Source organism: Asterias rubens, chromosome 12, assembly GCF_902459465.1.
Source record: "Asterias rubens chromosome 12, eAstRub1.3, whole genome shotgun sequence".
Classification (NCBI taxonomy): Eukaryota; Metazoa; Echinodermata; class Asteroidea; order Forcipulatida; family Asteriidae; genus Asterias; species Asterias rubens.
Genome location: NC_047073.1, coordinates 15,002,695 through 15,030,289, shown reverse-complemented (window position 1 = coordinate 15,030,289; position 27,595 = coordinate 15,002,695). Strand labels below are relative to the sequence as shown.

At 39.9% G+C, this 27,595-nt stretch overlaps 1 protein-coding gene across 2 annotated transcripts; it reads right to left on the bottom strand.

The window, feature by feature from the left end:
* Window positions 1-224: 224 nt before the first annotated feature.
* On the bottom strand, window positions 225-27,595 carry LOC117297985 (histone acetyltransferase KAT6B-like). Of its 2 annotated transcripts, none has more exons than XM_033781192.1 (8): window positions 26,915-27,595; window positions 8,372-8,528; window positions 7,537-7,649; window positions 6,820-6,901; window positions 5,423-5,509; window positions 4,257-4,332; window positions 3,419-3,617; window positions 225-1,357 (listed from the first exon to the last, which is right to left on the bottom strand). In XM_033781192.1, exons 1-8 carry the CDS (start codon window positions 27,527-27,529, stop codon window positions 1,112-1,114), a joined length of 1,575 nt encoding a protein of 524 aa, XP_033637083.1. In that variant the 5' UTR covers window positions 27,530-27,595; the 3' UTR covers window positions 225-1,111. The 2 variants fall into 2 exon arrangements, with proteins under 2 accessions (XP_033637083.1, XP_033637084.1); XM_033781193.1 differs by lacking the exon at window positions 26,915-27,595 and adding an exon at window positions 16,315-17,022.

The following is a 27,595-nucleotide window of genomic DNA, read 5'->3' as shown; positions in this document are numbered from 1 at the left end:
AGTGTTTTTCTGCATTCAGCAGCAATACACCTGGTCGAAACTCACGACTTGGTCCGTACATCTACTTTGCAATTGTGTTTACTCTACGCATTACAGGCAAAGTCTGCCTCGATTGACGTCACGAACAGCGCCCTCTCGGGTCGGGGTCTACTCTTAAATCTGTAAATAACATAAGAACTGATTTTTTAAAACCTTAGTTAACTGTTTATTCACATTCAACTCATCAAAACACATATATTAGTGACAAAAGCTTTATTTTGAAAAAATACCACTTCCAGGTGACTTTAATAATAATTGGCAATTCTTTTTGGAGCAGACACTGTTCCCTGCATCCGATGTAAAAGAGATGGATGCAAATCTTCATTGTACACATAGGATCCAGACTATTTCTCCTTCCAGCCTCGGTCTGGTTAACATTGGTTTTGAATGGGAGGAAATTAAGACGACTGCACCATAATGAATAAGGTAGACAGAACACAGACAAAATGTTTCACCCCGGTCTCGTTAGGGACTTAGTATCACATTGCTAGGAATGGAAGAAGCAAAAGAGTTGTGGCTGGACCATGCTTGGTAAAGTACAAAAGTAGAAAACAAATTGTATCAAATACCAAACTTCAAATTCGCTGGCTCGAAATCTCCTGCAGACTGTGCAAGATTTCCATGGAAGCAAATTGCTGAAAAACGTACTGTTTGATTGACAAGTGCATGACGGCTACCTTTAGCTTTTGCTGGATCATGGGAACTCTTGATTCTCTTGCACCCTTATTGCCGTTACTGAGGGGTATCCGATTGGCGACCGCGGATATCCCCATTCCAATCTTGGTACAAGTATGTCCCAATCCGGGAATAAGGACATCACAATCTGGGTACAAGTATATCCCAATCCGGGAACAAGGACATCACAATCTGGGTACAAGTATGTCCCAATCCGGGAACAAGGACATCACAATCTGGGTACAAGTATATCCCAATATAGGTACACGCATATTCAAATCTGGGTACAAGTATGTCCCAATCTAGGTACAAGCATATTCAAATCTGGGTACAAGTACATCCCAATCTAGGTACATTTATATCCCAATCTTGGTTTACAGGTGACATGCGTCCACTATTACTTTGCCGACGACGTCGACGTTCCAGCGACTGGCTTTGAAGCTGTTGGTTTCGCGTTGTCGCCCCCAGTCGCATCCTTGCTGCTCTTCCCTCCCTTACTGCCGTTCGTCTTGCATCCGTGCTTGCAGAAGAGCTGCAGTCGGGTCACATGGTTGTAGATCTTGAGTGCGGGGCCGAGTTTGAGTGACAGTCCGGTCAGCACGTCTAGTCGCTTCATGAGGAGCAGCGACTTGCCGTCAATCTCCTGAAAAACGAAAACAAGATTCTAATAATGGATGTTGCAAAGCCAAGAAATCTTCAAAGTCCCGTTGCCTCCCAAGCTTGCGAGCTACAGTGATGAAAGGCAAAGCACGCATTTGGCTTTCGGAACCATTCGATTGTTTTTAATCCTTCATACGTGTACACAATAAAATAAACTGTGTGCATTTCATTCCAAAAGGTGGTCGCGTTTGTTAGACATCGCCAAAAAATCTAAAGCGGTGATGTCTACGCAGGGAGAATAATACACCTCCGATTCACATTTTGGGGGCTTAAACAATGGTTTCTTTTTACATAACCACATTTCTTCGAAGATAAATGTTTCTTAAAATGTTTAATACTATCGCAAGCGGCTGTACGCTTCTAAAATCAAACAAACAGCTTTTATGGCAATTAATTTTAAAAATGATTACCAAACGTTTATATGCCTCCCCTTTACGTTCACTAGTACAAGGCAACCTTGGTTTCATTACCAGATATAGGCCTACTAATAATAATAGTATTAAAGTATTATGTAGCGCACGTATCTACAAACAGAGTACTCAAAGCGCTACATTTTGCAGAGAAAGATAATATTGCCATTCCCTGGTGCTTACAATACATTGCCGGTGTATAGTGCAAACTATAAACACGTTGTTGTTAATAATAATAATAATAATAATAATAATAATAATAATAATAATAAGACTTGTAATGCGCACATATCCACCCTGCTGGGTGTTCAAGGCGCAGTAAAACCAAAAAAAAACAAAAAAAACAAAAAACCCAAATGCAATTACTGCTTCATTCAAAATGATCTCCAGGTGGTCCACAAACATTCCAAAAACTAGCACATAATCTTTCCGTGTATCTGGTACAAATATAAAATAAACTACTTTCAATAATAATAATAATAATGATATTGGAAGTCTTATATAGCGCACGTATCTACCAACAATGTACTCAAGGCGCTTAGTATATTCATTTTTACAGAAAGGTAGGTTATTGAAGTTATGAATTCTGAGACCCAATTATGTAGTACCTAATAATATATGGGTTTACAAGGTGATAAAAATAATTATTATTGTTATGTATTCCCCTTGTATAAAGTCATTGATCTCAACGGGGTTAAAGGCAGTGGACACTATTGGTAATATTCAAAGACTAGTCTTCACAGTTGGTGTATCTCAACATATGCATAAAATAACAAACCTGTGAAAATTTGAGCACAATCGGTCATCAAAGTTGCCAGATAATAATGAAAGAAGAAAACGCCCTTGTCACACGAAGTTGTGTGCGTTTAGATGGTTGATTTCGAGACCTCAAGTTCTAAATCTGGACCCCAATGGAAATAAGTCTAAGTTATTGGCTTTTTTGGGCTATCCTTGGATAATTTTCTGCAGTATTTCTATCTTGTTTTTTTGTCTTTTCTCCTGTTGTTAAGTTCATGTTTGTATTTTGAGTATGTTCTTGCTGTATTTTTATCCGAATAAATTCAATCAATCAATCAATCAAGGTGCTTAGTATATTCATTTTTACAGAAAGGTAGGTTATTGAAGTTATGAATTCTGAGACCCAATTATGTAGTACCTAATAATATATGGGTTTACAAGGTGATAAAAATAATTATTATTGTTATGTATTCCCCTTGTATAAAGTCATTGATCTCAACGGGGTTAAAGGCAGTGGACACTATTGGTAATATTCAAAGACTAGTCTTCACAGTTGGTGTATCTCAACATATGCATAAAATAACAAACCTGTGAAAATTTGAGCACAATCGGTCATCAAAGTTGCCAGATAATAATGAAAGAAGAAAACGCCCTTGTCACACGAAGTTGTGTGCGTTTAGATGGTTGATTTCGAGACCTCAAGTTCTAAATCTGAGGTCTCGAAATCAAATTCTTTCTCGAAAACTATGGCACTTCAGAGGGAGCTGTTTCTTACAATGTTTTATACTATCAACCTCTCCCCATTACTTGTCACCAAGAAAGGTTTTATACTTATAATTATTTTGAGTAATTACCAATAGTGTCCACTGCCTTTTAACACGGTATCCTCCACTCACCTGTTCTCTGAAGGCATTGCACTGCTCAGGGAAGCCATGAACACTGAAGTATCTCACCACATCCTCGATGCCCCACTCTACGGGGTCTGTCATGCGGTAGTGGGCGTTGGTGCCGGCTGAGGCCGACTGCTCTGGAAGACTAGCGGCGTTGGATGGGCTGGGCGTGGCGACGTCTGGACTCACCTTCCCTGCGGTTGGGCTAAAAAATAATGGCCAATGAAAACGTGTATTAACAACCATGTAAACAGAGCCGGTGTCTTCCTAGACTGGTCCCCTGTCCATATCATTCACAAGGATAGAGCCAGGTATTGGTTTTACAGAATCAGTGATACCATTGGATACAATGATTTAATGGATACACGTGCAGTGACGTGAGCTTTCCATATCTGTGTTATCATTGGTCCCATGTGATGTGGGTGCAGCTGACAAACATCCCCTCGGACCAATCAAAACACATATATTGACAGCTTACTTTCGGTCGTCTGCTGAACGCAGCGTGCACTGTGTACTATGGACAGTTCTTGTACTTGCATGTAATGGTTGTTTTGTATGTACGTAGATGTAACTGTGATTCTCCATAATGAAATGAATGTAGGCGGAAGGTGACTATGGATGAGATTGGCGGACCGCGGTTTGGTGAAGGCTTCATATTGGCGGTTTGCAATCGTGCAAAAATGGCATGTATATTGTTCCATAAGGCACACATGGAGAAGCTGAGGTGGAGGCGAATTCAATTGCAGACGTTTCGAAAAGGCTTCAATGCCTTTATCTGAATCGCCATTCTTCACAATGAACTGTTAATGACGCAAATTGACGGAGGTAGACCATCCACGGTTACCTGTTTTCTCTCGATGCTTCGGTTAGGGAGAGGTCCATGCCAGGCTCAGATGGAGAAGACTGAATACTGTAAAAATCTGAAAAAGAAATACGGAAAACAAGTTTTAACTTCACGCTAAACTCAAGAGCACCATTGAAATTTGAAGCGAGGTCGTCCTTTAGCCTGGCAACAAGGAGCAAAACAATAGCGTGTCTTCTTAGGCATAATATATATGTTTCCAATTGGCAAATCTGCGTTGACACTCAGGCAACATTTCTTTGTTATCATGACGTCAACGTCCCCGGCCTTTGTGTTCTACGTTCTGGTAGGCATTTAAGGCAACTGTCATTTCTGTACACGCTTATAAGGCACTGGACACTATTGGTAATTACTTTAAATAGTTGTCATTATAAAAACTTTACTTGGTAACGAGCAATGGAGAGCTGTTGATAGTAAAAACAAAAAACATGTGAGAAACGGCTCCCTTTGAAGTAACGTAGTTTTTGAGAAAGAATTAATTTCTCACTAAAATACTTGTCTTAAATTCGAGAACCGAGGTCTTGAATTCAAGGCATCTGAATTTAGCACACAACTTGTGCGACAAGGGTGTTTATCCCCCATTATTCTCTCGCAATGTGGACGACCAATAAAAATTGAGCTCAAATTTTCACAAGTTTGTTGTTTTATGCATATGTTGAGATACAACAAAAAGAATATATATAATTAATATTCTTTATCCCCGATGCAAATTTAACATCTCTTATATTGTTGCGGTACCCGCTGCCAAAACATAGGATTCGAACTGCCTCCAGCTACCGGGCAACCTCGGTAGTCTAGTTGGTAAGACACTGCTCTAGAATTGCAAGGGTCGTGGGTTCGAATCCCACCCGAGTAACATGCCCGTGATATTTTTTTCACAGGGCTCTGGAAAGTACTGAGTATACAGTGCTAACACACATCGGTGTATGGGTAAAAACCAAAATTGACAAAAAGACTAGTCTTTGACCGTTACCAAAGGTGTCTGATGCCTTTAACGGCGTGCCTATAGAAGACAGTGTGCGCCTTTGAATTATAAGGCTGGATTTTTAACAAAATGAATGGTATCATCCCTCCATAAAACTGCATGACAAACCATACCTGTGCTTTTAAAAATGTCTACAAAAGTTACAAAAATCATGTTAAGTTACCTTCACTGCTTGAAAGCACAGCACTACCATCACTGGAGTAGTATTCCATCTCCTCGTCTCGCTCGCAGGTGAAACATACCCACTTGCCTAAAACATAATAATAATAACAATAACCCGTTTTTATATAGCGCTTTTCACACCAGAGGACGTCCCAAAGCGCTTCACATTATTCCCCCTGGTCACTGGGCCTTCAATCACTCCTTAAACCATCTCAGCTCCCATGGTGGGGAGTATGCAACCTGTGCAACATAAGTTATGCGCTACTTGGCTAAATCAATCACAAGAACCATCTCTGCCCTCGCAGGTACCCATTAATTACCCCTGGTGAATTAGGATTTGATATTACGCCCTCTTAGTCCAGAGAAGTTTGAAGGCACAAAACACAATAAAAATTACTTCAAAATACAAACTGTAAAATGACATCACATTGACGTCAAAAAATACACTAGCCTAAAAAATGAAATTTACAAAGACCATTTTATTTATTTATTTATTTGAATTCTTCGCACACTATAAACATCTTGACCAAGACCGAGGAAGTTCCACAGTTTTAAAACCTCTAAAAGACGTGTCTTCTCAAGCACGTCGTCATAAAAAATATAATTATATAAAATTAAATGAGTACTAAACAAACTGTACTGAAGCAGTGTACAAATAAAACAAACTTGCTGTAAAAAGCAGGCACCAATCCCCTACATAAGGCGGAACAAAACACTGTAATAAATACAATTTAGGTAATGAAAAGAGTGTAACCCTAGCTTTTCACAGTTAAATAATCAACCGACACATAGGCGCGATCACCAAAAGAGTCCATCACCTTGAGACATTATTAAACTTTTCCCCTAGAAACAATTGATTTCATGGGTTCATGCTTGTCCTCTTCAAATACCCATACTTGTTCAAAGTTGTGATGTCGCCATAGATGGATTGCAATACGCGTCATCGACCGCCATCTTTGATGTATTTTACACGTGAAAAGTGCATGGGTGTACCCGCTGCGCGTGACTCTCGTGCACTTTTCACATGTAAAATACATCAACGATGGCGGCCGATGACGCGTATTGCAATCCATCTATAGCCAATTATCCTACTCATGGCATAATTTGACTGTGGCTAATTCCATGCATGTATCGGCAAAGGCCACATTCCCACAACTAGTTTCCCTATTTTCCCTTACATTCGCGTTTATCATCGCGAACAAACAGGGTCGGCCATTTATGGGGGTCTGAGACAACATTCAAACTCTGAAGCTCCTTCTTTTTGTTACATTAGAATTTGACGGAAATGTCTAACATTGTTGACAACCGCTGTCAGCCATTTTGCCGATACCAACAAAATACACTATAACGGACGCGGGTATCAGTTTTACAGTGGCTAACAACATCATGGTACGTTACCTTCTGGTTTCTTGAAAACTGGTGGATAGTGACATGACATGTGGTAACCTTTGTCGCAGGAGTCGCAAAAGAGAAGCTTGTCCTGTGACAATCAAACGAGGGAGCAAGCAAAAATTGAGGCATGAAAAGAAGTATGAACATTTGTAACACCACCATTTATAAGCAGACCATTTTGGTCACGACAATTTTGATCGCAGACAGGTGGCTTCTTTTTGCAATTCACTGCATCCAAACCGGGTTGAGTTATAGATCCCTTTCACTTTAGATTTCACTTCAATTGATACTTACTTGTAACTAGACAACAAATGCCAGATATCAACACTTGAAAAGGGCAATTTCCCACAGGTTTCCCAAATAAAATGACGAAGCCAAAGCCCACGTTTCGAAAAGGCAATAGAGTGAAACTCCATTTTTTAATAGATAGGGACTTCATAATTCAGCTATTTCAGACGAAGTTGACCTTTTTGGGCCTCCCTTTTGAACTTGGGAAAAAAGTGTCGTCTATAAAATGTTATTTTTGCACAGACTCCCGTATCCGATTACCAGATATTCATCGGCCATAATTAACAATCAGCGAACTCAGCTGCATTGGCGGTTAAAAAGACGTCCGCACATGACCATTCGCTCTTCGAGAGCCACACGGTTGGTTTGCATCACGTCCGTCATCATCAGGCTCCAAAGCTTTACCTTGGTTTTAGATGGGTTCACTGTACTTACAGCGTCTCCAGATTCATTGCAGACGAGGCATGTCTTGCAGTCCATGCACTGCCAGGGCGATAGACGCGACCTCTCTGCCAACTCGGCCGAGTATCTCATGCATGATGGATGAACTGCAAGGCAAACACATTAAGAGGTTTATGGAAAATGCGTAACTGACCACTTATTAATGAAAGCTAAACCATTATTTACCACTGCTAAGACCTTTATCTTGATTTAGGTCCATCGCAAAACATCTACTTCCCGAAACAAAACAAAAACATCAATTTATATTTCTACATTATTTCACAATACACAATTATAAAATAATAGTTTGCTCCAAAGCATTCAGGGCTGATTTCATGACTGTGTTTACCGCAAAATTCTGCGCTTACGTCACAAGGAAATTATCTTCTTTGCATGACTCGGTGTAAAACAGAATTCTACGGTGAGCAGAACCATAAAAAGATGGATTGCACATGACGTCACTGACAGCCATCTTTGATGACAAAAAATAAAAACGTGTACGCCAGTAGTGTACGAACTAGCTGCACACGACTCTCAGCGAAATGCCGGCCTTTCACGCGTGCACGATTCCATCAAAGATGGCGACCAATGCAAACGGTCTATGGAGGCGAGATATAATGCGTAAGATGTATTGGCATGCCGTTTGATTTAAAGGTAATTCATGCAGGGTTTTGGTTGTAAAATGTGACGACAGCTAGCAATGGCATGGAATAAGACGTGTGTCGGGAAGGGGCGAGGGGCTCCGAGTGGTGCTTCTCACTCCGCGCGCAATTGCGTCATATTTGGCGCTAAATTAAAATCAGCGCCACATGAGGCCAAACTCGCATACCTTTCAGGCTGCAGTCTTTGCAGATAAGTAGATCCTCAGCCAGGCCGAACTTGTTGCAGCTGGCGTGGAATGAACAGTAGTCGCATCGTTGGTCATACGACGGCTGTTTGCAGAGTGGTTCATGCTCGAAGTCGGGACCGTGTGTCTTGCGGATACGCTGAAAGAAACAACCACAATATTATACTTTGTATGATGTCGTCACTCATTCGGGATGCCCAATTACGGATTCCCATTTACGGATTCCCAATTACGAATTACGAATTCCTTAACAATGATGAATTCACCACACTACGTACTTTCGAGGACGTGTAGTCTCCATGTGATGAATGTCAAAAAGCCTTTTGTTTTTGTATTGAAGGAAAATTGACAGGCAAAAAGACCTAATTAATTATATGTAATGAACTTCAATCAGGTGTACGTATGTACGACGTGGTGATAACGAATATTTTATTTGTGAAGTTCCTACGATTCTGCGTAAAGTGGACCCAGGTGTACATTGCGTTTAAGCTGTGTCTCGCAGATGCTCATACAAAAACAAACGCTCTTTTATTTTTGTCTTGCTACAAGCGATTCTTTTAAAGGCAGTGGACACTATTGGTAAATACTCAAAGTAATTATTAGCACAAAACCTTACTTGGTAACGAGTAATGGGGAGAGGTTGACGGTATAAAACATTGTGAGAAACGTTTCCCTCTGAAGTGACGTGCTTTTCGAGAAAGAAGTCATTTTCATCGAATTTGATTTTGAGACCTCAGATTTAAAATTGGAGGTCTCGAAATCAACCATCTGAAAGCGCACAACTCCGTGTGACAATGGTGTTTTTTCTGTCATTTATTATCTCCCAACTTTGATGACCGATTGAGCTCAAATTTTCACAGGTCTGTTATTTTATGCATATGTTGAGATACACCAAGTGAGAAGACTGGTCTTTGACAATTACCATTAGTGTCCAGGGTCTTTAAAGGCAGTGGACACTATTGGTAATTACTCAAAATAATTATCACCATTAAACCTTTCTTGATTACGAGTAATGGGGAGAGGTTGATAGTAAAAACATTGTGAGAAACAGCTCCCTACCCTCTGAAGTGACGTAGTTTTCGAGAAAGAAGTAACTTTACACGAATTTGATTTTGAGACCTCAAGTTTAGAATTTGAGGTCTCGAAACCAAGCATGCAGAAAGCACACAACTTCGTGTGACAAGGTTTTTTTTCTTTCATTATTATCTCGCAACTTCGATGCCCGATTGAGCTGAAATTTTCATATGTTGAGATACACCAACTGTGAAGACTAGTCTTTGACAATTACCAATAGTGTCCACTGTCTTTAAGTGAGTGTCTTTAAGTGTTGGTCAACTTTGTGATTAAGCTGCCAAATTGTATCGTTGCATGAGAACAATATTGTGGAGTCTTGCTCCCACACGCAATAAAGCGTGAACAAGTGCAGAAGGTAGATCAATAATTTGATGGCAGTTGAAAGCGGGGTAATCTATTTTGAGCAATTACCGCTTTTATTATTTTTCAATCCTATTATATTACGCGCCGCTATAGCCGCAGAGTGTAAACTAAAACGGAGAACCGCTGCGCTTACATGCAGCTAGCTATAATAGTACTCGTGCGTGATACGAGCACTTCACTGTGTTCAGATAAAAATATTCAGTGTGGGTGCGTCCATTGCAGCATTGGCACATCATAACTAAATCACAGCAGCAAACTGTTGGCTTATTCCTTTGGGCCCTCTTTGGTTATTGGTGCACAGCGACCTCTCTTAACAGGGGTCAAGATAGTGGCCAAAATAGTAGCCCAGAACAGCTGGGGAAAATAGTTTAAACACTTGATAGGAACGGTCAGAATTCTCTACAAGCGGTCCCGGGCTGGCTAGCTCAATAATAGACCTTATGCATTGACGTCATCCAGCCGCAATCTGTGGAGGTCAAACGGTGACGAAACAATCGAAACGCACATAGATTGGCCAATGAACAACCTCCTTTTGACCTCAATGCGGGGGCGCCGTACTGACATGACGTCATCATGTGCATAAGGTCTGTGAAAAACATCCAATAGATAACGATGGAATAAGTTAAAATTGAATAAAGAGACATTGACTACATCGGGACTTGAACATACAACATCCAGAAACGTGCACACTCTCTAAACCAACTGAGCTATCTAATAATGGCGGTCTCCCTATTTTGTTAATATCTTTGCGGGGCACCACGATGTTTGTTCGGGTGTGATGAACTGGTAAAGGCAAGCTTATTTTGGTAATGCTAGCTAGTCACAAAGTAGGCCTATTATGAACATATTGAACATTTCAACAACAACCTCCATTCCTCCATTCGCCAACTAAACCAGCGCCACAAGAAATAGTACTGGCTTGGAAAAGCGCAATGGTGAAAAAATATATGTACGTTCGTTTTGGGCCATATACACAAGTCCACTGGTTTGGGAGTAAACCATTGGGGAAAAAACATGAGTGTCCTATTGTGTTCACCTTTCATAATGGCTATTTCTCATAACAACAGGACAGTTACCGTCCAGTTACCAACTATGCAAGCGTCACACGAAATAATAATACCGGGTTTGAGTTAAATTGAAAAGCGCAATGGTGAAAAAAATACATTTCGTATAGGGCCAACTAAATTATCATACTATAGCTACAGTGATGACGGTAGTTTATACATTGTAAATGAAGACACGGCTTGGGCTATAAAACTGCGCTAGAGGAAACCGATGACAAAACTAAACACGTTCGCCATACGCGCATTCATCCACGTAGACATTACGTTTGCGGCATATTAAAACAGACCACAAAAAAACTATGGCCAACATCGACCTCGAAAACACAGTGAATTCACACAGCGATACTTGGCCGTGTACAGCTAGCACGCTACATACTGTACGTGACACATCGCCCCAACGTCAGCCGATATCTCATTTGCATAACGCGTTCTACATTGGGAGTTTTTTTTTTCTTTCTTTCCCCCGGTCTTCCCTTTCCTCGGCCCCAAATATGTCGTCATACACGAATGAAAAGGGTTCGGTCGACGGGCACAAATAGAGAAACATTTCTAAATCATTTGGATCATTTCATGTAATAACTGACAACAGATCGTGAGAGATCGTTATTAAATAATGCCATATCATAATTAAAGGTGCATTATTATGCGAGCTGTCACAACTCGCAGCGATTAAAATATCCATTAACTATAATAGCGCCTTAACCAAATAAACGCAGTAAAGCGTTTTCTCTACCCCTCACCTTGAAGTGCCGACATTAAACGCAATGTTGAATTCATTTTTTGTTTTGAATTTTAATATTCATCATCACGCCCGTATTGTTGCACATAATGTCAGTACGAATCGATACTTCGGGCTATACTCCATGAACCGCACAGCTTCACATGCGCTTGTCGTGTAGGCCTATAAAATGCACTGGACACTATTTTGTAAATTACTCAAAATAATTGTTCAGCATAACAACGTATCTTGGTAACGAGCAATGGAGAGCTGTTGATAGTATAAACGTTGTGAAAAACAGCTCCCTCTGAAATAAGGCAGTTTTTGAGAAAGAGGTAAATTCTCACTCAAATATTAAAATACGTCATCATCAGGCCTTTTGTTCGTTATCTGAAAGCACACCAAAAAGGTGCAAAAAGGGTATTTTCTTGCAACTTCGATGACCAATTGGGTTCAAATTGTCACAGGTTTGTATGTAATGCAAAATGTTGGGATACACCAAGTGAAAATATTGGTCTTTGGCAATATACCCAAAGGTGTCCATGCCTTTAAACATGCTAAATAAACGCATGCGCGTAGGTCAACCGTTCTAACGTGTTTTTGCGTGATTTGTTTTTGTTTTGAGTGCTATTGTCTATCTAATCATTGTTCCTTCGACCAGCACACACATCTCGTACATTCATCATGGACATCCACTTGTTCGGAACTACCCTTAAAGGCACTCGACGCGTTTAGTAATTGTCCAAGATGCTCACTTAACATTGCGCACATATCAACAAACCTGTGAAAAATCTGGACTCAAATTGGTCAACCAAGTTTACAAGAAAATAATGAAAGAAGAAAAACAATGCTGCTCATTTTGGGTGCTTTCAGATGTCCCCGGTCAGATTTGATTATTTGAGTGAGAAATTACCTCTTTCTCAAAAACTTCGTTACTTCAGAGGGAGCTGTTACTCACAATGTTGTATACAATATGCTAATGCGCATTATGAGTATTAGCCAACGTGTCCAGTGTCTTTAAAGATAAGGTACACTCAAAGGTTATTACTCAAAACAAATATTAACTTAAAAACTGACTTGGTTACGAGCATTGGAGAGCTGTTGATAGTATAAAACATTGTGAGAAACAGCTCCCTCTGAAGTAGCATAGATTTTGAGAAAGAGGTAATTAATTTTTTTACTAAAATAAGAAAAGACTTCTAGCCAGAAGTATTTTATTCCCATCTAAAAGCACACAATTATTTCGTGTGACAAGGGTGTTTTTTCTCTCATCATTTTCTCGCAACTTCGATGACCAATTTAGCTCAAATTTCCATAGGCTTGTTATTTTATGCTTATGTTGGGATACACCAAGTGAGAAGACTGGTCTTTGACAATTACCAAAGGTGTACCTTCCCTTTAAATGGCGATAGCTTTATAGAGCGCCCAGAACAGAAACTATTTCATCATTAATCGTCCATAGTATTAAATACTGTCTATAAATAACAACGGCGCATTCTGTTTTAATGGGGACAATTTTGATTGGTGACCTCCAAAGTGCCTTGCAAATAATATAGGCAAAATAAAAACTAAAACTATCTACTTATTACCGTCGGCCTAAACGCAACGGCGAAAGGAAGGCATTTTCCTATATATATATACATGTATCACTTATAAAAACGCTCTTTATACTTCTTGTACATGCCATTGACAAAACTAGGAAACTGTACTTTGATTAGGTAAGCATGGGTTATATGTCAATATGCAAATGAGTACACCCGCCAAACCGTGCACTGAAAAATGAACTTTGAACCTCCAACAAACAAATTGGCGTCACAGCCAAACAAAAAGTATCCGTTCAAAAAAATTGAACTAGATCATCAGAAGAGCCACCTAGGGCTTATCTTGCTCCACGAACTGGAGTACTCCTGCGAATTACAAGCACAAGAGATGTGCAGCCCTAAAAGTTTAAATATTTTGATATTAAACGGTTAGTGTAATGCTATTCGCTTTTAGAACAACTATAGGCGAACCATGCATAAATGGTCTTAAAGGGACACGTTGCCTTGGATCGGTCGAGTTGGTCTATATAAAAAGCGTTTGTAACCGTTTATTATAAAATGCATATGCATGTTGGAAAGATGTTTTAAAAGTAGAATATAATGATCCACACAAGTTTGCCTCGAAATTGCGTGGTTTTCCTTTTACGTTGCGAACTAACACGGTCGGTCATGGGAGTCAAACATTGTGACTCCCATTAATGGCCGACCGTGTTATTAGTCGACGAGGTAAAATAAACCGTGCAATTTCGAGGCATGTTTGTGTGGATCATTGTATTCTACTTTTAATAATAATAATAATAGCTAATTACTAATATTATATAGCGCATTTCATAACTGAAAGAAATACCAATGCGCTTAACAAAAAACAAAAGGCAAACAATTACAGCACCCTTCTACCCAAATGCATCTTATAACACGGTTACGAACGCTTTTCAAAGACCAACTCGACCCAAGGCAACGTGTTCCTTTAAAATGTGCCAAAACCTCACTCGCGCTTGCAAACATAAGTATCCATCAATCAATCAATCAAAATAATTTATATAGCGCCGGTATCCATAAGTACTGTTCAAAGGCTTTTTGACAAAGAATATATTACAGCGAAAAGTATGTAGAAGCCGACATATCACAAAACGAATCCACAAAAAGCATTTCCGTCATGTTTCAACCCAAAGGGTTCAGCAGCAGTGACTGTATATCCTACGCGCAATGAGTCTCCTGCTTAGAAATGTCGACTATAAGTGCAACTACGTGCACAGGTCAAGGGCGGGACCTTTTATTATAACAAAAAGATACGTCACTTTGAAATGTGTATAAATACAAAATCAACTTGCGGACCAGCACGCACCAAAAAACAAAAAGATACGTCACTTTGAAACGTGTTTAAATACAAAATCAGCTTGCGGACCAGCACGCACCACTGTTCATGGACCAAATTCCATAGATCAACAAAAAGTAGCTAAATGAGGCAACGTGTTGATTACTAGAATACTTTGCCACAATATACAATTTGTAACTGGTTTCATACCGTTCATTATTGCATTATGCCCGTCCCTAAAAAAAAAATCACAAACCAATTGGTACCAAATTGTTTCCATTTAATTCTAGCACAAATCCTTTACCACATCAACGGAAACGTTTTCCTCTTGGGCTCTTACAAGATAGGGTACATACACGGTTTCATGAAACGTCACAGTTTTTTAATTTAAAGGCAATGTATACATTTGGTTTTTGGAGCGATTCGATTGTTTTAAAGGCAGTGGACACTATTGGTAATTGTCAAAGACTAGCCTTCACATTTGGTGTATCTCAGTATATGCATAAAATAACAAACCTGTGAAAATTTGAGCTCAATCGGTCATCAAACTTGCGAGATAATAATGAAAGAAAAAAACACCCTTGTTACACGAAGTTGTGTGCGATTTCGAGACCTCAAGTTCTAAACCTGTCTCGAAATCAAATTCGTGGAAAATTACTTGTTTCTCGAAAACTATGGCACTTCAGAGGGAGCCGTTTCTCACAATGTGTTTTACCATCAACCTCTCCCCATTACTCGTCACCAAGAAAGGTTTTATTCTAATAATTATTTTGAGTAATTACCAATAGTGTCCACTGCTTTTAGTCCTATGTATTATTGTATAAAATAAAAGAATAACATGTGAAAGTTAATTTACAACAAAGGTGGTCGCGTTTGGTAATTACCTTTTGGAGTTATTAACGAAGATCTGCAGATGGGCAGCTCAATGAAAGCTGGCCCTCTTTCGTTGGAACCACAACAAACGCAACCAGAGGCAGAACTAACCAGAAGCGAAACTTTCACGATAAATACAACACTCGGCAGACTTGGCAGAAGTCTAACCATAATATTGTTTCCACGCTCCAATGCGTAGCGCGCGTGTGTACAAAAGCCGGCATACGAGGTGGTAACATGACCTTATGCATATTCATCAGATCATCATAACACCAGGTGTGGCAAACAGACTGAAGACAAAACATGCACACTGAGCGGCACTATGCTTTATACTACGATAACGGTATGCCGCACTCATACACGCACCCGAGGTTATTGGCAAATCCAAATGTAGACACACCGAAAACCAAAAGTGCAACCCGCAAAACCATTTATCTGATGCCCCACGTAACGTCACTACCTCTATTTCTTTAAGACTACAATCGGCAGCAAACGCGCCCAAGCGTACACTAGGCATGATGTAATTACAAATTCCCCTACATCTTTTTGAAAGATTTCATAATAATTTATGGGGGATTACCATTTGTGAAAATCCACTCGCGCTATAGTCTCACAGGTTTCGATTCAAAATCTCAGAAACTAATCGCGCAGCAGTTCCAGGTAAAATTCAAGTTGAATTCCATGGTGGTAGGCATACTTAACCAAAACTGAAATTCATGACGGAGAACTTTAGTCAACGAATGAAAACCTGTTTCTCAGAAACTAGAAGGCAGAGGATGTTGTTATTATCGGGGTGCAGTGTGGTCATAAAAAATGAATGTGATGAATAAATTCCAATTCAGGAAACAAAATAATGATGTTAATTGTTTCGGCAACAACCCTGAGGTACACAAACATAAATAAAAGCATCGCGGTTGTTCTATGCAGGCAAAAGATAAAACTTCTTCCGAGTTCAATGTTATGAATATTTCAATTACCTTTCGCTTCTTGACGCGGTCCACCTTTTTGGATGTCTCTGCTACCATTTGCGGCTCGCCTCCTGGAATGGGCAGCGCATAGCCCACGTTTACTTTGACCAGACGCCCCGAGAAGATCTCCCGTTCGAGCGCTTCTCTTAAGCGCATCTTGATGGTCAATTTGGTCTCCGGGTCACGAGCGAGTACATGCTTCTCAATATCTTCAATATGTATGGGCCCGCATTGCTTCTTAGATGAGGAGCCTGTCGTGGAACTCCCTCTTGTAGAAGTTGTTGCCGAGGTGGGGTCGGCCTTCACCCCTCCACTCAATTCTTGCACGGCCTCCACTAATAGACGACTGGAATCGGCCGAGTTGAGAATGTTACCACTAAGGTGGCTCTGCTTCCATTTGGCGGCATTGCGATAGCTTGTGCTACCTTTGTACTCCACTTTGTAAACGACTTCATCGTCCACTAAGCGCTCCAACTCGCATTCAACTTCGGCTGCACTAACGCCATATTTGCGCTCAACCATGTGGCATATTCGCTCGAGGTCTGGACGAGCCTTACGACGGCGGAGTGAGTCAATAGTGTCCAGAATCACTTCCTGGTTACTCTTGGCACCCATTTGCATCTTAGCGCAAGGGTTTCCACGTATTTTCAGAGCAGAAACCACGTTGAAATAGTCGCCTTCTGAAGCGCAAAGTATAATGGCGTTTAATCTAACAGCAACCCGCGAATCAAACAATGTGCTCATGCGCAGTTGAAGCCAATCGATACACCAACGGCTGTTGCATGAACGTTAGATCAGAAACTGGATAATCCGTCTGCTGTGACACTCGACAATGGAAGCTGGCGCTCGTAAGAGATAATGCTGGCTAATTACTTAACAATATTATAAGTAAGAGTAAAAAACTGCCTTCCGGAGGGAAAACTATACTTAAAAAGTTGCTTTTGCGACAATTATGTTCACAACAACAAAAATACGTTTTTTTTTTAATGCTTGAAGCCATTATCGGTTTTCGGAACAGAAAACAAAATAAAAGTTACAGATTTACAAATAACTTACAGGGTTTAGAAGTGTGGGCCTTTGGACAATACTGTTACCGAAAGTGTCCAATGGCTTTAAATTTACACCCATCTCAATATTTTCCTGGCAAGATTTTTATTTATTACCACCAAACGCAAACTACAAATTACAGACATTACTTACAAAATACACAGCGGTCACTCAAGTCAATGTATCCATTCGCATGGAGGTAGATGATCTATCTGTGATTATTATAAAAGTACACTCTAAAAAAAAAAAAAAAAAAAAAGTAATTAATAATAAAAAGTGAAAAAAATAAATAAAGCAAAAGTCAAAAGAATGAACGTACTGGGTCAACAAAATATAATAACTGTGTCGAGGGACACACGAGACACAATTCGGGATGGGAAACCCCCACTTTGGCCCCTGTGCACAGCTATTGTGCTTTATCTTGACTCGTATAAAAAGCAAACACATTAACCACTTATAGCGACAGTTTTAATATAAAGGAACACGTTGCCTTGGATCGGTCGAGTTGGTCTTTTAAAAGCGTTTTTAACCGTTTGCTATAAAATGCGTATGGTTAGAAAGATGTTGTAAAAGTAGAATACAATGTTCCACACAAATTTGCATCGAAATTGCGTGGTTTTCCTCTTTTTTTTTTACTTTGCGAACTAACACAGTCGGCCATTATGGGCCCGTCAACAAGTTTTACTCCCATAGATGGCCGACAGTGTTAGTCGACGAGGTAAAGAAAAACCACGCAATTTCGAGTGATACTTGTGTGGATCATTATATTCTACTTTTAAAAATATCTTTCTACCCATATGCATTTTATAACAAACGGTTACAAACGCTTTTTAAAGACCAACTCGACCGATCCAAGGCACCGTGTTCCTTTGAGCTAAGAGCAAAGTGAAAAAGCGGTAGGACCAGCTTTGCACAGATAAGCACTGATGTACTCTGCCTTGAGTGAAAGAACTCTGATTAACGGCAACCGGCATCACTGGTTTCGACAACAATGATGGAGGATACTTTATCTTGATTCAAAACACCAAATCCAGCACCAGCAACAAGCCGATCACTGGCTTTCTATTTTGTGTCATATAAAGGGATGTTGGTTGTATTTTACAATATATGTGTTCATGTTTGTGCTTGTAGGACCTTTTATATAGTTGTTCAGTGATTTTTATTATCTTCTGTGCTTTTTGGTATGCCCTTTCTTGCCGTAACGTATCATTATTTGTCCTGGCTTTTCTGGGATTTAGGAGACGGACGCCTTTTGGCGACAGTAATATTTTTAACTTTTATGCTCTCCAGGGCATCCCACTGTTGTCTTACCTTAGTCTTTTTAAACATGTCTACATGTAGGCCTATCTTGTGAATGTTTTGCCCGAATAAATATAGACGTTTCTCAAGCAGTATTTTATGTGAAGTTAGCAGCTTTGTGAATTTCGGCCTGGGCTTCCTATACATTGTGTGCGGTGTTCAGAGTCATTACCAAAGCACGACACTTCAAACTGACACGCCCATGGCACAAAACGAAGAGTGACAATGAATGAATTCCAATATTAACGGAACTTATATTGTTTTAAAATAAATTGTTTAACTTTATTGAACAAATTGCTACGGTTAAATCACTATTGTTTATAACGGGCGATCAAGATGACTGCTCATATATTATGGTTTGACATCGTTACCGAAAAACATTGGCAATTTATTCGCGCATAAAAAGATGTAATTGGTTTCTGTAAGTATTTCCTAGTAAGAACAGTTTCTACTCGAAACAGTGCTATTCTTCCTTCTTCCAAATTATAAATGACTACCCATGGATTTACATAGTAATTATTGAGATAGTATTATAATTTTGATTACTTTTCAAGACCCATTTTTCCTGTTTCTATCTGATCAAAATTTAATTATGTACCCGAACGTCTCTGCGCGTCACAGCACACTTGGATCACATTAACATGAACGGAAAGGCAGGTCGGGTGACCGTTGCCCTAGTCTTAGAAAAAATACATTTCTTTGCCATTTTGAAGTGCCCTCTGCATGATAAAAAAATGGTATGGGTCCTACATAAATAAAGGAGAATTTCGAGAACTGGTTGGGACTATAACGGGACTATCAACGATGGTTGATAGAGCTTGCATGTCCAATAGGCCTGTCATGATGTATATTATTATTATTACGAACACAACCGTCATCCATGCCTATCGTAGTGTGATATTCACGTAATGCCGTACACGAAGCGAAACACAGCCTACGTTCTCGGCAATAAGTTGAGTCATGAAACAGTCACCGGATTCACCACATAATCAGAATCATAAAAGAAGTGCGGCATTCAGGCGACACGCGCTTTTGGTCACGCTAAGCCGTTGCATGGTTCGGGCTGTTAAAAAATGTTGGAAGTAAAGCCACATTATTTAAAAGCAACGCCTCTTCATGTAAGCGCGACCGGGTTTTTGTTTCCCGAGTTTTTAAAGACAAAATAGTTCAGCTCTTAAGTAAATACCCTAAAGGGCCACACAACATGATTCACATGCAATGCGGACTCAGTTTGTCGCTTTAGCCATGGCTATATATACAGTATATTTTGGGCAGCGGCCGCGGTCTTCACACAAGGTTCGGATACACCACTGAACACAGAAAAGAGCTGCTGTAGGCAAGGTGCGTGGAGTGGTGATGACGTGGTTCTTTCCCAACTTGGCACAGACCACACAGCGTCCATTTTGAAAACAATCCGCGTTAATCAAATTCACTATGACCGCACTGTTCCTCTCTCTCAAATAATAGTTTACAATCGGGGGCGGTGAGTGACAAATTACACTTCGATCAGTCTCTCTATTCCTTTCGTTTTAAACTAATTTTACCGGGATCACAATTCGCCCCTTTTTAACTCTACTGAGTTTTTATAATCATTTCGCCCATGAAAATTCACAGTCTTTCGAAATTTCATTCGCAAGGGATTCGGCTCCATGTATAATTGGTCCGGTTTCTAAAAGTAGTAAAAAAGTAAACAGACAACCACACTAAGATTAATTAGAACAGTTCGTGACAAACCGTTCATGATAATATAGGCCTATACAATCTTTCGCAAACTCCACTCGTTAGAATATTATTTCATAAAAAATGTCTCTATGGACCGAATTTTCCGGGTCCAAAAAGTTGTAAATACTTATTAATTAATAAACAGATAACACGCTTAGATGAACGGGAAACAGTTCAATAAACAAAACAAGTTCGTGTATGACAAACACTATTGGTTCATGAAAATAAACATCATTTCGCAACTCGCTGTTTTAATGTGGCTCCATATGTGTGGACCTATTACAAACACAGTTCCGGATCGGAATAAATATTCTTAAAGCTCTTTTTTTCTTCTTCTGGTTTTGCTCTATTAAAATAGAGCAAAACCGTCAATAGAGCAAAACCAGAAGAGGGATGGGTGTGTGCGGTGTGGTATTTACTTGCTAATGCTAAGGTAAGTTGTAAAGATCCCCTTTTCAAAAAGTAGTACATGCCTATTATAAACAAACAGTAACCACACTAAAGCTATAAGGATATAGTCCAGTAAATTTTCAAAGAAGATGTTATTGTTAATCGATGGATCTGTACGCACACATGACGATAATGATAACGAATTCTATGAGTTATATAAACCTCACTTTTTATCCGTGACTTATTGGAGGTCATGCAACCCGCGTATACCGGACAGGACTTTTTGATTTTGTCTACACAAACAAACATCCTTCCTGCAAAGTCCCGGATGTCCGATGACTGTTCCAAAAATCACTCTAAATCAGGCATCTCGCTATTGGTAAAAAATGACAACAATAATCTTGGGGGAAACATCGCATGCTGCGCTTTTTTATTATTGACATGGCAACAACATCTTCAAGGATTGAAAATCGTGACGTCACTACGGACCATGTAACCTGTGACGTCAGGAAGAGCAACACAGCCGGGTCTTCATGCAGACATGATTTCTACACGTACGAGCTTAATGAATTAAAACATAAAACATTATTATTATTTTGACGGATATTTTGCGAAGAAATGTGGCACACCTCAAAACCGTGTTCTGCTGTTATTCTTTATAACTTTTAAATGTGGCAATCATGACACAAACAAAAAATTAAAAACTGTCTGTATGACCAATGTGTATAATCTTGCATGCCATGAGGATATGTACTGGCTCTGCAAGAGTTTATACGCAAAGCGCTCAGGCGCGAATCAGTCCATTAAAGGCCCTGACACTATTGGTAATTACTCACTAAAGGTATACAAACTTACTTGGTAACAAGCATTGGAGAGCTCTGATAGCGGCAACATTGTGAGAAACTGCTCTCTCTGAAGAGAAACGGGTCAATTAATGATACAGGGCTTCAGCTGAAGCCTTTTATATATGCATCTGATCTGACAGCACACGTTTTTTTCATTATTCTCTTCCAACTTCGATGACCTATTGAGCCCAAATTTTCACAGGTTTGTTTTGTTGTGCATAAATTATGTTGGGATACACCAAGTGAGACTACTGGTCTTTGAAATAGGTGTTCAGTGCCTTTAAAAAAAACGAGACCACGTGAATGTGTTTTACAGGGTAAATGGTATGTTTGGCCCAAAGTGCACACAAAAATGGAAACAGTAAAATTGGCAAAGGAAATAATGTTAATCCTCTAGTTTTCAACTAACTAACCTAAACAAACCATGGTTGGGGCTGTCCCGCGCTTTTTAGTAGCAAACAACAACGAAAAAATGTGTTTATGTTTTATCAGCAGGGGTCATGCGCACTCATCATTACGTGCGTACCATTTGCACCGAGGGAAGCCATAATTGGCGGACAGTGGAGAGGAGACTATAATTTTGTTGGTTACTTTTCACATTGAAGAAAGCAACAGTGTACACGACGCGAGAATCCAAGGTTCACAAAAAGTGTTTGCGTGAGAGGTTACTTGCACGGTCTGTACGCGAATCAGTTTTGTTTTTAGACTTGTGGACAAGTCGTAAATGTTTCATGCTCCATCACGCGATCATACAACTCTCGTGGCGCGAGAGTGTACATGTAGTTTCACAAGAGTATAGTTGCAAGCAAGCAAAACCACGACAAACATTTTTACGACTTGCCAAGTAGTCTAGATTTACACAAACCAAAATGCAACCATCTCCAAAAGGCAAATGGTGACGCAGCTCTCCTAAAATGACACTGCATCCACCTTTAGAGGATTCAGGTCTGGTCGCGTGCTCTATGTTCAGACCATTCAGACGGAACTCCCTCCCCCTCTCTCCCCTCTAAAACATTGACACATGTACGAATTGTATAATCAGTAAAGCCCCTTTCACACGATAGCAATTTAGCAAGAGTCCCTTGCTAAATTGTAACTGTAAACATTTACCAAATTTACCTTGTGTGAAAGGACAACAATTGTTTCTACTGTCCAAGTTGCAAAATCTTCTCAAACAATGCTACATTTTGAAAGTTAAATTGCTGTCGTGTGAATAGCACTTTAGTTCATCATAAAACTTATTAATTTGATGAAATAGAATTCCTGCCGGCCACAGACCTTTCAATTTCAACGTCACAGGTCGAGTTTTCCAACCAAGGTTGGACACATGGATGTTGTCACACTATAAAGATTTGTTTAAAAAATCATCAAATTTGATACCATGATGTTGAAAAAGCATTAACTTCTGCAAAAACAGCTTCATTATGGTTATTTTTTATTTCTAAAAGTTAGTTTTCATCTCTCTTCGGTAGGTTTCGGATTTCACAACCCGGTTTTTTGCAGTGCTATACTTCTGCAGTCAGGGAACGCAACACAAGCGGACAGTGTAGTGCACGGTGTAGTGCACCCAGTCATTTTGTCTTTTTTTTTCATTAAAGGCGTTGGACACGGTCTCCTATTTTGAACTAAAACCTGGCTATAATGCCTCACGCCTTGTTAAAAAAAAATACAAAGCATGAAGAAGAAAAAACTACGTTGGCCTACGTTGGTGACGTGACAGTAAAAACGTGTGTATTGCATGCATGCTATCGTACGTGTGATGTTGCGAGACGTGCTTGTTAGTGTAACAGTCATATTAAAACTAAAATGAAACATTATAAGGCAAAATAACATAAATAATAAAAACAGGTTTAGCTTTCCGCCCGCTTCCTTTTAACAGGCCGCCCGCTCCTTTTGAAAAAACAAACAAAAAGACATTATTTTTTATTTTTCCTAAAAAAAGATTCATTCTAACAATCTCTTTTTTTTTAAGCCCAGCCACAAAAAAAAGGGAAAAAGGTCCTAATCCTTCCTTTTTTCCAAAAAGGCAGAACGATTAACTGGTTTCTTTTCTATTTGGCCTAGTGGATGAAATGAAGAAAAACAAATCCTCCATGTCAATTCTAAAACAATGGTGTTAGATTTTGCTGCTTAAAATGTTCCACAATGTATTTAAACATGAATTTAAAAAAAGGCATGAAGGAAAATGTTGTTTGTCTCAGCCAGGGATGAGAGTCATTCCTATACAAACAAAGTATGAAACTACGATCTAACTTTTAGGAGGTATATGAAATGGTGACATTTCCACCTTTTGGTAGAACCCTTAAAGAGCAGAACTTTTTTTTATATCAGCTATTTTTGTCACCAAGTTGATAAAAAAAAAAGTCTGAAATCAGTTAAAAGTGTGAAATTTTTCATGACCTGCTTCATCACATACTCGTTTGGTCAGCATTGCAGAGGTATTTTGATTTCAATGAATGCAACGGTGTGGTTTCGAACACATGGGAGCGAGCGATCGGTGGGAACGAGGGAGGTGTTCCATTCAGCAAGCTAATTTGTTTCTCTTCATGTTTCTTTAAAGACACGGGACACTATTGGTAATTGTCAAAGACAGGCACTCTCACTTGGTGTATTCCTTTCACAACATAATATGCATAAAATATCCAAACTGTCAGTATTATTGGCTCAATGGTCATCGAATTTGCAAGAGATTATTCTCGGAGAATAAAGATATAAAAACACCCTTGTTGCATTACTTTGTGTGCTTTCAGATGCATACTAAAATGCATTATTTGAATGAGAAATTACCTTTCTAAAACACTACGTAACGTTACTTCAGAGGGGAGCCGTTCCTCACAATGTTCTTTACTATCAACAGATCTCCATTGCTCGCTACCAAGTAAATTACGATTTTTTTATATTAATTACCAACAGTGTCCAGTGCCTTTTTTTACGGACCCTATCAGTATGGATGTTTCTCTTCCGATGCGATCATGGAGACGGGGGACATAAATAAATGCTGCGTGTTCGGGTGATTATTATTCGCTCCACCGGCCAGGCAGAAGTCGACCATACGTCATAATATTCATGAGGATCTGAAAAGTGAATACCATGATTAGCATATCGATGAATATGCAATGAACGCGTCACACTGCACTATTTGTATAACGTGTGCACACACAATGCCCCCTGCGCCGTGGGTTCCCGCACCTTTTTCCGCATAACGTGATGTGGGCCTAATACAAGTTTACGGCTGGGCAGAAAAAGGACCAACCATGCCATAGTTCAAGGTTTACAAATCCCAAAAAGTCAGCGCCAGGTTTTTCTTTTGACATAACACTGAGACGTCATGCATCAGTCGCTTGGTTAAAAAAATAGAATACCAGCCAGCCAGCCAGCCTTTGCGGCACATTATGTCGATGATCCGCCGTGCATAGTCAGAATACATGATTATTGTCAAATTATTGATTGTTAACATTTTGTACAACTACAAACACGATAGTACTAAAAACACCCTTACCGGTGTGTGCGGACGCAAGAACCACTACTAATACACGACGCGTGTGACACAACGCCTCAATGCGCTATATTGTTTTTGGAAGATTGATAAGGCCAGAAAAACAAAAAACATGTTTCGCGTCCCCGTCCGCTTCCTTTTTGGTGGCCGCCTCCTCTTGTCCCCCTTTTTTTCAACAAAACAAGAATGCATTTTAATGATCTCAGATGAAAAAAAAAATTATCTTTAAAAATGTGTCGGGCGGCTATTTAGAAAAAAAAAAAAAAAAATTAAAAAATAAAAGCACCCTCCTCCCTATTTTTCAAAAAGGCAGGATGCATGCTAAACATGTTTTTGGCCTATAATACTGATAATAATATTTTAAGCTTCAATGATTTGTTTACTCGGTCAGCAGCTCGTTTAAGTCGGCTAAAGGAAAGAAAAAGTAGGACTCGATGGAACTTTTAAAACTAAAACTTATCTTTTCAAAGCCTAATCGGTGGCTGTTGTGTATATCATTAAAATATATTGTGTAAAAAAGGTAAACAGTAGGGGTTATTGCCTCACTACAATTAATGTAAAGTGTTAATCATACAAAAACAATATCAGCTTGTCAGCTAAACTAACCCCCTTGAAAAAAATATGGGGCATGACCAAAGCAAGTTATATGACCCTGAATATCGTAGATCGGAAGTGATTTTAAATTTACATCATCATCATTAAGCGGTCGCAACCGCGATTCCATGCACAACGTCATGTCAGAGGAGTTTATCCCCCATCATGTTTGGAAGGTCCACAATTTCAGCCTCCGTATCTCTCCCGATCACGTCGATGTAGTTGAGTGGTCGAGGTCCTCTAAATTTAAAACAAGATACTAACCACGATTTTTATTTTATTTTAGGGGCTCTGATCTGCAACTTGCGGTTCGAACCTCTCCCCGTACTCTGAAAAACCACATGCGCTGTGCCACCAATTTCATACAGAGGCTGCTTACGCAGAAAATATTGCTTTAGGCCTACACTGGTGAGAAGACTGGTCTTCGACAATACCAATTATAGTGTCCAGTATCTTTAAGGAATGCTTTTCTGTGCTCAGCAAGTTTGTGTGCTTTATAATACAGGCTTTGGAATTTAGGTCCAGGTCATAATTGATCCAGTGAGATGGGCATGGCCAAATTGTGGGTCAAAAATGACCCCAAACAGGTCAAAATGAAGCAACATCCGAGTTCAATTAAATTCAAACATTTTGTATCCATCTTCATAAAATTTCAAAACAATACAGTAACCTAAACAAAAAAGAGTTAAATCATTTCTTTTTAAACTGGGTCAGCCTGGACCCGGAAATGGGTCACACCCCAGTGTTCCCCGTTATCAACTCTGACGACCCGGGATGTTTCAGAGAATTAAAGGAATTAAAACAATAGAGGTCATTGTTTTAAATGAATAAGTGCAGTTATCATTATCAAACTTGTATAACAAACGGCCACTAAACAACACAATGCAATTGACTTTGCTGGATTTCAAAGGAGCCTTTGTCACACACGTCCAAACTGTTATTTATTGTTGGTCGTGATGAGAATTGCTCTATCCATGGATCGGACTGTTATCACATGGCAATATAATAAAAACAGTGTGTTTGAACATCAAAGACTGGGGTGAGTGCACGACGCGCGAGGTGCGTGAAATAAAAAATAGTTCTAAGACTCAACAAGTCAAGACTGTAACTTCCTGCATTGGGCACATGGAGGAAGGAACTCTGACTCGGGTAGCGCAGTGATTGTTAGTAAGCATTACGTATTATTTTTGTTGTGTGAACCTTTTACGAGGCCTACCTTTCGCTTCTTGACGCGGTCCACCTTTTTGGAAGTCTCTGCGACTACTGGCGGCTCACCCCCTGGAATGGGCAGCGCATAGCCCACGTTTACTTTGACCAGACGCCCCGAGAAGATCTCCCGTTCGAGCGCTTCTCTTAAGCGCATCTTGATGGTCAATTTGGTATCCGGGTCACGAGCGAGTACATGCTTCTCAATATCTTCAATGTGTATGGGCCCGCATTGCTTCTTTGATGAGGAGCCTGCCGTGGAACTCCCTCGTCTTGTAGAAGTTGTTGCCGAGGTGGGGTAGGCCTTCACCCCTCCACTCAATTCTTGCACGGCCTCCACTAATAGACGACTGGAATCGGCCGAGTTGAGAATGTTACCACTAAGGTGGCTCTGCTTCCATTTGGCGGCATTGCGATAGCTTGTGCTACCTTTGTACTCCACTTTGTAAACGACTTCATCGTCCACTAAGCGCTCCAACTCGCATTCAACTTCGGCTGCACTAACGCCATATTTGCGCTCAACCATGTGGCATATTCGCTCGAGGTCTGGACGAGCCTTACGACGTCGGAGTGAGTCGATAGTGTCCAGAATCACTTCCTGGTTACTCTTGGCACCCATTTGCATCTTAGCGCGATGGTTTAGACGGTTTTTAGGACAAGAAAATTCACGATTCAATGTTCGTTTCTCAAG